A 15,194-nucleotide genomic window follows, 5' to 3' on the forward strand; every position below is an offset into this window, starting at 1 on the left:
TGTGTTTTTCAATTAAAAATTTTCATGGTAGCCTAGCGGTTGCTGTGAATGATATTTGATTTATAGCCTATCGTGAAGAAAAGGTCAAACTCTTCTTTGTTGTCTTTTAATGTCTATTTCAATGCATTTCTCTGTCTGTGAAGCATGTTGGCCTGCATCTGACTGCATGTTGTCTCAGCAGCTCCTGTGCATTCAAGGATCTTATGATGACAACTGTTTTGCTTTTCCTTCTGCAACAACTCTTCCGAGGTCATGTTGTAAAGATCATGATTGCAATATTGACATTATTCTAGTATTATTATACCTACACAGTTTATCTTTTTTTCCCCCACCACTTTAATGCTTGATTAAATCACCTTGAGACACATACACAAGAACTCATTAGCTACCAACAAGCAGTTGCCTACAGCATTATCATTAAATTTTATACAATATTTCTCTTTCAAACTATGTTTTTACTTGCAGATTTCTACTAGAAAGCTACGGCAAGCTTGTAAGTGTGTGTGCATGCCTGTGTGTACAACGTGGATGCATGTGTGTGTGTGTGTGTGTGTATGTGTGTTTGATTTGGCTATTATTTAGTCGCAATCCATCCATTTATTGTTGAGCAGAGTGCGAACAGATCTTCTCCGAATGTAGTCGTACTCTCTCTGTGTGGCTCCATATGAGAAGTACAGGTTCCCTGGAAAAGGTAACACATCATTGATAACAGGTCAAACAGGAACATAATGCTGCAGAGGGGCTGTATACTTTCACTGTTTCACCTACTTTTATTCTCAAAAGCAGCATCCACTCGAAGGCCAATCCCAGGCAGATCTGTGCTTATGAACTTTGGATACCCATCATCCATGCTGCCAGTCCTTTCATTGTAGCTAGAGTATTGTAACGTGAGAATTGTTCATTAATACATCTGCTTCTGTCTGTCTATGGAGGATCCAGCCTATATGTTAATGGGAATTCACATTGCTCACCTCCAGTATTTGTTGTTCACAAACAAGAGGGTTCTGCTTGTAAATGACACATGGACAGCAGCATCTACCTCGGTCACCGATGACGGGAAGCCAAAGTCAGTGATAGGCTTGGGATAACCAGGGAGGAGAATTCTTCCGCTGAGTTTCCAATACTGACTCCCTACAGCATGGAACAGTCATGAGTTACTTATATGTACAGTATGATCCAAACCAATAATGCCATTTATTTAATTATTGTTGTTATATTTAATGTTCAAAAACCAACAAAAAGGCTTACTGTCCATTAGGTTGATTTTGTACCTTTAAATAAAATGACGGTATTGCTTCTCTTATACTCATAAGCAGCATCAACTTTGTCGATTCCAGGCCAAGTAGATTGAATTTTCCTCATATAGATACCATCCCAGGAGCGGCTACGGATCCAGTAATATCTGGCAAAGAAATACAAAAGAGAAAAACTGAAATTCTACCTTTAACATCCAATTTTTTTTTCATCTCAGGAGTAGCATGTGAAACCTGCATGACTGCATAAATGCCTCACCCATCTTTAAAGAAGTATAGATTTCTCTGAATGGTGGTGGCAGCATCAAAACTCAGGAATCTGCTGCACCTGTCTGGTCTCGGTTCAGGATCTGGCTCAGGTTCAGGTTGAGGCTGCGGTTTGGGGTCAGGTTCAACCGATGTTTCCCTGATTCCTTTAAAGACGTGAAAAGATTTATTAACAGAAGTAATGGTGCTGGTGAAGATATTTGAAGGAATTTGTCAATTTCTTCATGGAAAAATACTGTTTCTGTGAAATAACAACCCCTAAACTGCTAAAAAAAAAAAAATTATTAATTCTGGCTCTCACCATAAGTAGCTTGTACTCCCTGTCTGTCGTCATCTGGCAGGATGTACCCATCTGTGTTCACATATTGGTAGGTGGGGTACATGAGCGCGGTCTTGACCTGAGAGTGGGCCAGTCCCAGTGCATGGCCAAACTCATGGGCTGCCACCAAGAACAGGTTGGATCCTATATACACACACACACATTGAAAAAGTTATGGATCGTCAATCAGTTGTGGGAACATCTCAATCATAATGTTTCCTTAAATGTCAGCACCTGCCGAGGTTAGAGTCCATCTTTCATCCTCATCAAAGTGGGCGTCGCCTCCGTTGCCTTCCCCAGGGGAGAATGCGTGGGCCAAGACTCCACCTTCCCCATCAAATGGATTAAAATCTCCATGGTCTGGTTTATGAGAGAAGAGAGGAGATTTGATTTGATTTGATTTGATTTAATTTGGATCCCCATTAGCTGATGTAGTTTACATCAACTATTCTTCCTGGGGTCCGATCAGTGTAACAATAAAAATAATAGGATAAAAATAAAAATACAATTCAGAAATACACAATCAAAACATAACAAAATATTTACATAGACAACATACAGTATATAAAATCAACAGCATATAGCCAATAATCTAAACATCTAATCAGATATAGGGACACATGTGATTTTGTGAGGAATCATCATATACAGTGTCAAAACACACACTCAGATACAGCGACACACATAGGAAATAGATCATTTATGGGTACACTACAACCTTTTGTGAGCTGTCATTAGGTGTTTCTTCACCTGTTTTTTGAAACTGACCTTGCTCTGGGTTTTAGAGATGTGACCCGGAAGAGAATTCCATTCAGCAATGGCTCTGTAGAGCACTGTTTGTTGTTTGAAGTTGTATTGTATTGTATTTTTATTTAGCACATAAAATATGTATAAAACAGCATATTAAAAAAGTGGAACGACAACGACAAGAAACATACAAAGTATACAGTAGATAAAGCAAATGTGCAGGAGAAACCAAAAAAACCCCTAAGGGCTTGTCAAGTGGTCCTCCATAAGACAAACATTCAACATAAATTTAGTTTGTTTTTGCTTTTGGAACACAGTATTTACCACTAATTGCACTAATTGCATGTCTGGTGGGATATGAGTGTGTATCAGCACTGAGTGTAAGTTGTTCATATAGGCAATCAGGGATTTTAAAATAATAAATGTCTCTCACAAAGGAGATTAGAGATGATTTTAACCTTGCATCTACTTTCAGCCAGTCAATTTGGACATGCATGTCAGACTCATTAATGTTGGATCTTAACGTACAGTCAAGGGCAACGCGAGCTGCTCTATTCTGAGCCTGTTGTAGCTTCCCTAAATTAGTTTTCGATGTTCCCGACCACACCATCGCACAGTAATCCAGTTGTGACAGTACCAGTGTGAAGTGAAGTTACCATTATCACAATCAAACATCCTCTCAAAGACACCAAAGGTACTTCTCAACTACCTCGACTCCTGAATGTGATCATAATGTCAGCTCTGCCGCTGCTAATCTTCTTAAAATCCAGAGGGATGACATCGCTGTAGATTTTCAGAGCCTTGGCGATGGTTTCATCCACGTCACTTTGACTCAAGTCTGGTGTGTAGTCAATTATCCTGCAGCAGTGTGAGAGTAAAAAATGCTTTTGAAGAGCCTTCATAACAGGATCTTTAGGAGAAAGAAATGTATGCAGGAACAGAGGAACTCGTACCTGTATGTGATCTCATTCTTCTCCCACTTTGGTCGACCGTCGAAGTGGCCATAGCTGGATACGTCTGTGAAACCGCAGCGGGGGCGAGCCATCACTTCCAGGGTGTTGGAGTCCAACTGTCCCGTCACCTCCAGGCCAAAGAAGTCTTGCATTTTTCTGAGCGAGTCGTCAAATGAATCTAGAGAGCTGCGCCAGACGGTGTCGGGGGCACTGACACCAACATCAGAGAAAAACTGTGACAGATAGTCCTGGATGAAGAAAGCAACAATAAACAATTCTAATTATCCAGTAAAAAGTCCTCAGGAGACAAATCTGACTAATTAGTAATTTATCTATTCATGTTTAAACAATGGATTGTGAAGAAAGATGATAGAAAGATGTCTTTGTTTTTTACTGCAATTACCATTTAATGTATCTACATGGACAGAAATTGGCCCTTTAGGATTCAGAGGCTTCATACACTGTAGTCTATTGTTTGCTTAGTTATATAATTCCAGTTGTTCATTCCCCTGCAGCATAAACCAACCCAGTATTTCCTTTCCCTTGAAGTGTCAAACTGGGATTAGTTTTATTATTTTATCCTTGGGGACCATTCATTTGTCAGGATTTCTTTACAGCACAATCATTTTTAGCGGAACCTTTGTAAATATTGCAGGGATTATAGAGATTGAAGCTCCAACTCCTGAGCACAATAACAACTCATGTCTTGTGTCCCGTTGTTGTGTGAAAAACGACTTGTGCTGTGCTCAGCATGAAATCAGATGGATGATGGAAAAAGGGCAATAATTGATGCCTTGAGTAATTTTTTTTTTACTCCAGAGTAAACAAACTGTTAAATGTATGTCAATGTAGCTACAGAACGAACGACCATTAGCTCCAGGATTCAAGATCCTTTAAACCACACTGCTCTCACCAGTGACTGTGGATGTTAACAGACAACTACAAAAACACAAAACCTTTCCAAGAATATTTGTCTTATTTCTTGTCAAAATGTCTCATTTCTAGTCAAAACTATCTCTTTCCACTTAAAATAAGACTCATTACCTAAAAATTAAATGAGTTGAGTAGAGTTGAGTTGAGATTATTAATTATTATTAAATTAACTTGTTTTTAGATAATTTTCACTTATTCCAAACAAATTTTCACTTGAAATAAGTTGAAAAATCTGCCAGTTAATGCAAGTTTTTTGTGCCTGTAATAAGAAAGAAAAACTTGCCCCACTATCGGATTTAAAGTAAAGTAAAAAGTAAAAATTGTCTAAAAGCAAGCTACTTTTTATGTGATGAGTCTTATTTTAGGTATAATGAGATTTGTTTTGACTAGAAATGACATTTTGACTAGAAATAAGACAAATATTCTTGGTAAGATTTTTGAGTTTTTGCAGTGAGTGGACCCATCCTGAACACTGCAAAAACTCAAACTCTTACCAAGAATATTTGTCTTATTTCTAGTCAAAACAATCTCATTCTACTTAAAATAAGACTCATCACATAAAAAGTAGCTTATTTTTAGACACTTTTTACTTCTTTCAAGCATATTTTCGCTTGAAATAATTAGAAAAATCTGATAGTGGAGCAAGTTTTTCTTTCTTATCACAAGCACAAAAAACCTGCTTTCATTGGCAGATTTTTCTACTTATTTCAAGTGAAAATTAGTTTGAAACAAGTGAAAATTATCTAAAAACAATTACATTTTTAGCTGATGAGTCTTATTTTAAATGGAAAGAGATTAGTTTTGACTAGAATGAGACATTTTGACAAGAAATAAGACAAATATTCTTGGAAAGATTTTGAGTTTTTGCAGTGAAATCACATTGTAACTTTAGTCAAGTTTACTTTCCTTCTTATAATAACAATGACCATTTATTGGCATCATCGACACCTTGTATATTCACTCACATTAATATTTTCCCCAACATATTTGAAATTACGCCTTCACTGAAAATACCACAAAGAACAAGTGAAAGCGCTTTTCTCACATGATACAAGGTTAACTATAACACCAGCAATATTTCAACTCAGAGAACACCAGATGTTTACCTGGGCTCTAGAGAGCTCGTCCTGGCTGGGTGAAGCGGTGGGAACGGCTCCACAGAGTGCCACAATCACCACTACCAACACAGCCAGTGCACCTTCCATGATTCCTTCTTCCTCTGAAAAGAAGGAATAATTGTTCTCCCTCTCAGACCCCGCTCATCCGCTGATTGGGAATAGACTAGCTCTTTATTTCCTGAAACACTCAGATTTATTATTTGTGAGATGGTTTGGGTGTGAGAGCAGATACACATGCAAGATGGGACACCAAAACATTCCTGCAAGTGTTAGAACAGGCCCATCAGAGCACCAGGAGAGAGAGATAACTGCAGGAATGACAGAGGAAATAGAAGATTCAAGTCAGTGTTTGGGCCTGTGTGGACATGGTGCTGATCAGGGATGATATAATACGGGCCACGAGCGGGAATGCAGTGTGTTGTTGTTTTAGATGAAAGATAACGGCAAGTGTTTCTGTGTTTTCACAAGTTTTGTGAAGGTGTTGGTGAAATATTTGTCTTTGCCGGTGATGATAACAATAATGATGCTAACTGTGATAGCAACAATAACCATAATAGTGACGATAACACTAAAACAACGGATAATAATGGTAAACACTGCTATTATGATAAAGAGAGGTGAAGAGAGACTTGATAAGGAAAATAAAAACACAATTGAAGTTCCAGAACTAACTAATACAAGTGAATTTTGATCAAAGGTTAGTACAAGGTTGTAAACAAAAAGTGATATAAAATAACAATTTTTTATCTATAAGTGAAAAGCAGTTGAGCATGGGATGGGATTGAGAATGGATGATCAATCATCATTTTAACCTTTTTTTAACTCAAGACACATGAAAACAATTAATTATTATTCTTTTTTAACTCACTCTTTCTACCGAATTTCATATGGAAATTATGAACTATCTTTTTAATCAGGTCTTTCCATGAATTATTATTATTTTTCATTCATAAGCTCTTAAACATACAATTTTATCATGTTCACTATTATAACTATGACACAGTCTTTTTAACCGCATTTTGTCATATTAGAACTATATTAGAACTATTATCATTATTCTCAGCCATTAGCTCGTGGTTAAACTTAGCTTTTTATCATGTTCACTATTAACCGTGACACACACAGCCTGGGCACCGATGTCCTCAACAGAATAAAGAAACAAATGTACAGTACTGTACATAAATTAAATTAATTTGAGAAGATTTCAGTAAATGTAAGATCTCATATTGAACTGAGGGTCAGCTTTCTGTCACATTTGCATGTATTTAGCTCAAAGACTCAAAGTTAATTTCCTGCATTTACAGTTCTAATTAAAGCCATTTTTTTTACTACAGTCAGCACAGAGGCAAACATAAATCTTCATCACTTTCACGATCATGAAAAGCAACAACCGTGAGTTATGAGTTACACAAAAATATAGACAAGACATGTATAAAAACAGTATCCAACTTTATTCATATACTCTTTACATGTTTACAGCTTGAAATACATTTGATAGAATTAAATATTAAAAATATAGTATTCAGAATAGAAGAAATATTTATAATGTACCATTCTAACACTGTCATTTGTACATTCATTATCATTCTACAGGAGTGGATACAGACAGTACTTTAGATGATCTAGAAGTTGGTGCAGCGCAAGAAGTAGCTGTTCCTCAACACACGGTACAGTCTGCCAGACCTCAGGTCATACTCAAACATGTAGGGTCCACTGTAGATGTAGGTAAAACCTGCAGAAAAGAGGCTCAACATCAGTGTCTGTCATTTTGGAAAATAATGTACACACATTTGCCCTCTGTGGAGCATTAGATGGGAACATTTTCTTGCTGGACTGTTTCATTTTCTTGTTTCTTCATTCGTTGGGGACTCAAGGAAGTTACTGCACCCAACCAAATCAATCCAACATCTTGTCATTTTTAAACTTTGATTTTTGTACACATTGAATAAACGAGACGCAACATGAGTTTTGATCGGCTTGATGTTTCATGTACAGACATGAGTACTGATGCTCTCATCTAACAAGAAATTGAGTAAGTCTACGGAGTAAAATGTAGGGCTTTTCTTTTCTTTTGAAAGTAGAAAAGATAAAATGAGGGCTAATTCATTTTTCTCAAATTCCTAGAACACCTTGTCATTTCAGTGCTTACCTCTGTACTGGAAAGCTGCTGTCACTTTGTTGGTCAGTCCAGTGAAGGTCTGATCAATACGTTTGGGGAATCCCTGGTCCATAGCCTTTCTGGACTCATCATAACTGAAGAAACATGGACGTTGTTTAGAAATATTCAATAAGGGTAACGTGTAAAGAATTGATTATTCAGAAATCAGAAGTGAATATAGGCTACACTCTGAACACACCTGTAGTAATAGTTCCCAACGAAGAAGAGAGTTTTGCCAGATTGAACATCGTAGAGTGCAGCATCGATTTTCCTCACATTTCTTGGCAGACCGAACTTGGTCAGCCTCTTAGGATAGCCCCGTACTGGACTATAGCCGCTGTAGGCCCAAACTCTATTATCTACAAAGTTGAAAAGATAAAAAAAAGAAGAACAAATGGTTAGAAACTAAAAAACTGAAAAATCTGCTCAGATAAATATTAAATTGTGTCAGATTTAGAGAGACATACAATACCTTTAATGAGGAAAATTCTGTCCAACCTAGGACTTTCAAAGGCAGCATCAACATTGACAGGGGCATTGGGCCAGAAGTTGGTGATGAGAGTTTGCTGGGGTCTGTTGCTCTGGGGGTAGCTACGCCAGAAGAAGCTGAGAACATAAAAAAAAAGGTACTCATAGTGAGAAATAGACTTTGGATTCAGATGTTTAAAGGGATAGTTCACCCAAAATTGAAATTTCACTCATTATCTACTCACCCTCATGTGGACTAAGGGCTGGGAGAAGTTTCAGAGTCCTCCGTGGCTTCTCTGAGTTACAGGGGGTCTCGGCATAGCAGTGCATGTCCATATAACGGTTGCAAATGGATACCAACTGTCTTCGTAACAAAAAGACACACCAAAAAACATCCAAATACCTCCATACTGCTCGTATGTAATGTCCGTCTTAAATTGAAGCCACGAAATGTGACATTGTCCGGAAAAAAATTAAATAAGTCTATATTTCAAGCTTGTTTTGCAGCGGAAGAATTTGGATGAACTGGGAAGAGGACAGAACCTGGTTCGTCCAAATTTGACCAGCTGGGAAGAGGAGCTTCCGCTACAAACAAGCTTGAAATATAGACTTATTTAATTTTTTTTGGGACAATTTTGCATTTCGGGGCTTCAATACAAGACGGACATTACATATGAGCAGCATGGAGGTATTTGGATGTTTTTTGGTGTGTCTTTTTGTTGCGAAGAAAGTTGGTATCCATTTGCAACCGTTATACGGACATGCACTGCTACGCCGAGACCCCCTGTAACTCAGAGAAGCCACGGAGGACTCTGAAACTTCTCCCAGCCCTTAGTCGACATGAGGGTGAGAATTGGGTGAAATTTCAATTTTGGGTGAACTATCCCTTTAAGCATGCTACTGTACAGTTTGTCTGTTACCTGTCTTTGAAGAAGAGCATCTCTCCTCGCAGGGAAGTGACAGCATCCAATACCATGGTTGAGTCACAGGCATCAGGGGTGGTGGGACGCTGAGGATCAGTTACAGAGGGATCCTTCTCGGGATTTGGACCTAAGGGAGGAACGAACAAAATGAGTCATGTATTGAGGAAACCCCTGCATCATGTTGCAACAAGAGTTGAGCGGTGTCTCCCAAGGATTATGCAAGAGATTCCTTGAGATTTTGAAGAGTTGTTTGTACAGTTATAATCCAGTCAGGTAGTAATTACTGTACCGTAGAGAGACTGGATGCCATTCACATCGTCCCGGGGCAGAACAAAGGTGTCAGGGTTTCTGTATGAGTACGTAGGGTACATGAGAGCGCCGGGATCATCAGAGTGAGACAAGCCCAGAGAGTGGCCAAACTCATGGGCAGCTACCATGAAGAGGACAAAGCCTACAACAGAAAGCAAAGTTTTACAGGTAAGCATTCTGTCTGTATAAGGGCTCATGGTACAAGAATTACATAATGCTGTCTCTCTACACAAACTTACATACCTGCATTGGAGCGAAAAGTGAATCTCTCATCATCATCAAAATGAGCATCTCCTCCAATTCCAGAAGAAGGTGCAAAGGCATGAGCAAGAGTGCCATAAGGGCCATCAAAGGGGTAATAATCTCCATGGGCTGTTGAGAAAAGCATGTAAATGTCAGATTTTGGAAAATATATTTGTGCTAGTAAGTGTACTGTGATATTTTTCTTATTTTCTCCACCACACAATTGTGTTTCTGTAAAATTCAACAAATGAGAAAGGCTGATACTAATGCATCGTATTGGTACATCGTATTGGCTGACATGTATAGCTGTGATGCTATGTGAAGTATCACCACGACCACAAGCCTGAGCCAAGGAAAACACAACATTTTTAACACCCTTCTGTACCTTGAAACAGCTGCAAGTGCAGGCATGTCACACATAATCACTGATGTCTCTTTGTTGTGTTGAGTGACATACACAACATCCGGCTGTACTGTATGATCCCCTGCCAGTCAGGATGCGATAAGTGTCACTCAAATATTACATAATGTCCTAGCAAAGGTGTCAACAAGGACTCTAGACTCCTTGGCTGTAAAGGCTGCACTGCAAAAACCCAAAATCTTTCCAAGAATATTTGTCTTATTTCTTGTCAAAATGTCTCATTTCTACTCAATACTAACCTCTTTCCACTTAAAATAAGACTCATCATCTAAAAATTATCTTGTTTTTAGATAATTTTTACTTGTTTCAAACACATTTTCACTTAAAATAAGCAGAAAAATCTGCCAGTGAAAGCAAGTTTTTTGTGCTTGAATAAGAAAGAAAAACTTGCTCCACTATCAGATTTTTCTACTTAAGTGTCTAAAAAATAAGCTACTTTTTATGTGATGAGTCTTATTTTAAGTAGAATGAGATTGTTTAGACTAGAAATAAGTCAAATGTTGTTGGTAAGAGTTTGAGTTTTTGCAGTGTGTAAAGGCTCCGTGAGAGCAGAATTAAGATTTAGACTGTGCGTACAGTATGCATTCATATTATAATATACAAAAGTAATAAATCAATGTATCCTGCATGATGAATACTTTTACTAGATGTATATATATATATATTGATAAAAATGTAACTTTAGTGTCTTTACTTCTCACATAACTGAGAGTTTTTCTGTTTTTTTCTACTCACATCGACGCCCAAAGGAGATCATGATGTCAGCAGTGCCACTGTTGATCCTGGTGAACCTCAGAGGAGTGACTTTGGCCCAGACCTGCAGAGCTTTCACTATAGAGTCATCCACCTCGGCCACCGACATGTCAGGTGTGTAGTTCTCAATCCTACATGACAGAAAAATATGGTTAACAACAATATTATCAAATGGACAACAACAGGCACATTTTCAGTCCAGGTCACTCACCTGTAGGTGAGGCTGTTTTTCTCCCACTTGAGGTTGTTTCCAAATGTGGAGAAACGCTCGAGTTTGGTGTCTGGAACGCCACAGCGGGGCTTCTTCATCATATCCATGGTCTCAGCGTCCAGCGTCCCGGTGATCTGGAGACCGAAGAATCTCTGCATCTCAGTCAGCTTCTTGGTCAGTGGGTTGATCCCCCGTCTGCTACTTGGACCCCTTTGCTCAGTTAGGTTAAAGAAATTCTTCAGGTAGCTCTGCAAAAAAGAAAAAAAAAGAGGTTTTAATACTTTGTCGTCAGTCAGTAATAGTATTTTCAACGATTACAGTTCACAAAATACACAGCATAAAGTCATCTGAAATATATAGATGATAATATAAAGTAAATTAAACACACAAACCTCTGCAAAAGTTTCATCCTGCACAGTGATGTCTGATACTGGCAGGGAGTACACTGCACCTGCCAGGCTTAGTAAAATGCTCAGGCTGAAAGACCTCATGTTTCCTCGTTGCATGCAACTTGTGAGTCTCCCCTCCCCGGGGAATTGGCTGTTAAATAGGCTGAGGAGGGGATCTGTTAAGGAGTGAGTGGGCGTGTTGGGCAACTCTTGTTTTGAGTCACAGACTGGAGCGACAGTCCATGTATGGATGACCAAGCTGGAAGATTGCTTTGATTACTCAGCCAACAAAACAGTTTCCACAACAGGATTGTAATGGTGACGACATCACATAGATCACACATATGACTGCCCAGGCTGGAACAATATCAAACAAATATTGTAGGTACTAACTGGATAAATAGGATAAGAGATATGAAAGTTGAAAGAAATGTGTGATATTATTAATAAATACAATAATTGTAAGTTACAAACTCAAACAGATACTGTTAGTATAAATTTCTTTGTCAATGCTATCTTCATACTCCTACATATAGATTGTCTATGTGGGAGTATGATGAAGCTGTAGGAGTATATGAGGAAGTTACAGTAACACTTATTGTCTGAGAATTTATCCTTTCATTTTGAACATGTCTGCAGATTTTTGTAAGATGTGATGCCTCAAGTTATATCATGAGTTATACATGCTGACATTCTACCTCAGTGACAGTACGACATGAATTTAAAAAAGAAAAGAAAGAAAAGAAAAAAGGAAACTATTTCATACGGACATAATAAACTTTCATAGTATATGAATTTAAGGGTACGCTCTGATGAAGGCTGTATAGCTGAAACGCATCAGTGTGTTTTTGTGTGTTTTGTGAGCCAGAATACCATGTGAAAAGTGAGTATCTTGCCCTCAAATTTACTAATTAAGATGTGCTACCATTGCAAGTTTTTGCAAGCTTTTTGCTTCATATTAAGTCTTTGGTTCAGCATTCTGATTTGACTGATCCTTTTTGTTGAAGCGCAACCTCTTTTTGTGATGAATTTAAGGGTCTTTGCTCAGCCGCTGTGCTCTCTCAGCCTCAGGCTATACCGCTCCTGTGATGTGCTTTGTGAGCAAACATGGACATGCTGTGTCATGTCATGAACAAAAGCCCTGTTCCCTCTGGCCTGAAACCAGAGGTCACACTGGAAACAGGTTATAAAGTAGTTGTACATGCCATCAAGATTACCATCACCTGACTCATCATCTCATAATTAGGGCATCATCTGTTGGTTGTTTTCCACATCATAGAGGAGTTGTTCATGCTTTATACCAACTATGTCCAGTTACATTTGGGGGGCAACTGCCATTCCGACATCCCACCAGTCCAACATAGACCTCGAATTGTCTAAATGGCAACACTTCATTCTGACAATTTTTGCCTCCTATGGTCGGAATGACAGTATTTTTTTCTTTTAAACATCCTGCCTTTCCGACAATTCCTTTAATAGAGTATTTTTCCGATTTTGCACATGTTTGGGCTTAGGCAATAAAGAAAGGAGTTGGTTAAGTTTAGTAAAAAGAGCAGGTAGACTAGACAGGCAGACTAGTCCCTGTCTGCGCTCTGCTGCGTAATTACACACAACCATGTTGGTATTCCTCTATCAGCATGTCTTAAAGAAGGGAGTCACCTGTTGAGTAACGCACATTTCCTTATATTGAAAGCCTTGTCGGAATGGTGGGACGTTCGCATGTCGGAATAGCGGTATGTCAGAGTGGTGAGATGTCGGAATGACAGCATGTAACCCTTTTTTGCTTACTACACAAATCATAACTTTGATGTCTCCACTTTGAACTTTTGACTGGTATATGTATATGTTTGTATTTATGCATCTACCAAAGTGACATTTGAACATTGTTGTCTTGCGTAAATGTTGTTGACTCTGCGGTTGCTGTTTCCACATTGGATGGGACGATGGATTCGATGGAGTATCTTCTTCATTGAGCAACTTCAGATTGGCCAACACTAAACACAGACAGTCAGTGAGGATGGATATGTTGCAAGAAAAACACGAGCACCTAATTCATTTCCAATGAAATACCACAAACTAGACATAAATAGAACTTACTGTGGATTATATGCTGATATCAACACTTTTACTGGCCCCATGCTTATTCATCGGTCAGTCAGTCAGTCACTAGTTTATTATTCATCACTGTTACGGTTTTGGCTTCATGCTGCTTCTTAGTAGGTCAAACACACACACAGGAGGGGGAAGGAGGAACTTCTCTTCCACACAGTTTTGAGCTCACAATACTGAAAATCCCCCAACCCACCTCCCACTCGTCCCATGGCCAGATAGTCATCAGGTGGACGAGACTAAACACTGATCCTTCTTCACAGTATCTGACGTGATGATCTTGTGTCAACATTTGGTTCGTGTCTGCTTAATGCTACTGTTTGTGTTTTTATTTTCAGTTTTTAGACGTATGGAATAAAAAACCAAATGAGTTGCTGCCACATCTCACTCAGCTTGATTTCAGTAAATGGTCGTTCACAAAGAGAGGTTTCACGAAATCAGTCATTTCTACTGGTGGGGTAAATTTGTAATACAACCCTACATCCTTTTGTATGTGTGTGTGTTTAACATCATTTTTTTTTTTGCCATTATTATTTAATTATATTTTAATTATGAACGGAATACACATCTCCTGATTTTCCACCTTCTCTCTGTCACAAATGAAAATGAAAGCATGTGAATACTATTTCTAGGAGTCTTTCACTTTCACAATGAGTTGTCAAGTAGTCATATTCATGGTCTAAATACATGTAACCTAAAGTAAATAATGAAATATATTCAAAAATGTATTTACAACAATATATTTAAATACTGGTACTGGTTTGTTTTTTCATTCTGGTTTAGTTTAGTTTAGTTTGTTCGTTTGCTTGTTTGTTAGTTAGTTGTTGTCTTATTGTGAGTTTGTTTGTTTTTTATATTGTAAGAATGCTTAATGCTAGCTTAATTTGGTATGTAGGACAGGCATTAATATAAGCATTATGCTTCTGCCTGTGCCTTTTCAGTCACTACTGTATTTTGTTGATAATGTTTGTGTTGATAATGTTTGCTATTGTGTGATGTGACTGAATAAAGAATTTCAAATCCAAATCAAATCAAATCAATATTCACTGCAGCATTACAGTGCACATACCAATTCTCAGCTCATTGTCCTGTCCTAGAGCATTAAAGGTGCCAACAAAGAGCCTTCCCCGACAGTTATGCCATTTAACCACCAGGTGGCAACTAAGTAACAGTCACGTCAGTTTTGTAGACCTTCAAATTGAAGGCAGTTTCTGTTTAGGGAAGGATTAATGATTCAGGTTAAAATAAGTAGCCTATTCACTCAACAAATGTTGTTGTCACTGAATAATGAGAACAAAAAATCATGGATTGCAAAATATTTCAATCCACACCAAACACTTTATACCACTCTTGACCACACTCCTCCCTTTAATCCTGCTGTTGTTACTATGGCCACTAGATGTCACTAAGAAACAAAACATAACTATGGGCCAAAATAAGCTTTTGCACAAACGACCGCTTGTTCTCAGTTTTTCACCGGACTCTATCAATAAATAAGTTGAAGTATGAGGGAGCTGCAGTTCTTAGTAACATCACTTTGTTTGCTTCTTTCTTCCGTCTTGTGTTGGTAGCACACTCTTTCATCCACAGGAACCACAAAACATGATTTAAAGGCATTTG

At 38.3% G+C, this 15,194-nt stretch overlaps 2 protein-coding genes across 3 annotated transcripts; both read right to left on the reverse strand.

Moving 5' to 3' along the window:
• Positions 1-89: 89 nt before the first annotated feature.
• On the reverse strand, positions 90-5,755 carry LOC146974239 (stromelysin-1-like). The gene is made up of 10 exons (XM_085797378.1): positions 5,579-5,755; positions 3,540-3,787; positions 3,296-3,444; positions 2,074-2,199; positions 1,822-1,983; positions 1,513-1,666; positions 1,272-1,402; positions 972-1,131; positions 769-872; positions 90-682 (listed from the first exon to the last, which is right to left on the reverse strand). The coding sequence occupies exons 1-10, from the start codon at positions 5,675-5,677 to the stop codon at positions 579-581; spliced, it is 1,437 nt and encodes a 478-aa protein (XP_085653504.1). The 5' UTR covers positions 5,678-5,755; the 3' UTR covers positions 90-578.
• Positions 5,756-7,021: 1,266 nt separating this feature from the next.
• On the reverse strand, positions 7,022-11,582 carry LOC146974240 (collagenase 3-like). 2 transcript variants are annotated; one of them, XM_085797396.1, is made up of 10 exons: positions 11,469-11,582; positions 11,077-11,324; positions 10,848-10,996; positions 9,692-9,820; positions 9,429-9,590; positions 9,137-9,266; positions 8,221-8,354; positions 7,948-8,107; positions 7,740-7,843; positions 7,022-7,322 (listed from the first exon to the last, which is right to left on the reverse strand). In XM_085797396.1, the coding sequence occupies exons 1-10, from the start codon at positions 11,580-11,582 to the stop codon at positions 7,213-7,215; spliced, it is 1,440 nt and encodes a 479-aa protein (XP_085653522.1). In that variant the 3' UTR covers positions 7,022-7,212. The 2 variants fall into 2 exon arrangements, with proteins under 2 accessions (XP_085653522.1, XP_085653521.1); XM_085797395.1 differs by lacking the exon at positions 11,469-11,582.
• Between the last annotated feature and the right edge of the window lie 3,612 nt (positions 11,583-15,194).

This window comes from Trachurus japonicus, chromosome 14 (assembly GCF_045865225.1).
Source record: "Trachurus japonicus isolate A0001 chromosome 14, Traja_1.0".
In the NCBI taxonomy this organism is placed as follows: Eukaryota; Metazoa; Chordata; class Actinopteri; order Carangiformes; family Carangidae; genus Trachurus; species Trachurus japonicus.

Excerpts from the sequence above, each read along its gene's own strand:
- LOC146974239 (XM_085797378.1), bottom strand. The coding sequence starts at position 5,677 with ATGGAAGGTGCACTGGCTGTGTTGGTAGTGGTGATTGTGGCACTCTGT. Across the intron at positions 3,788-5,578 it reads ACGAGCTCTCTAGAGCCCAG|GACTATCTGTCACAGTTTTT; the intron begins GTAAACATCTGG and ends TTCTTCATCCAG. Across the intron at positions 2,200-3,295 it reads GATCACATTCAGGAGTCGAG|ACCATGGAGATTTTAATCCA; the intron begins GTAGTTGAGAAG and ends CTCATAAACCAG.
- LOC146974240 (XM_085797396.1), bottom strand. The coding sequence starts at position 11,582 with ATGCAACGAGGAAACATGAGGTCTTTCAGCCTGAGCATTTTACTAAGC. Across the intron at positions 9,821-10,847 it reads GATCTCCTTTGGGCGTCGAT|CCCATGGAGATTATTACCCC; the intron begins GTGAGTAGAAAA and ends TTTTCTCAACAG. Across the intron at positions 8,108-8,220 it reads CAGAATTTTCCTCATTAAAG|ATAATAGAGTTTGGGCCTAC; the intron begins GTATTGTATGTC and ends TCAACTTTGTAG.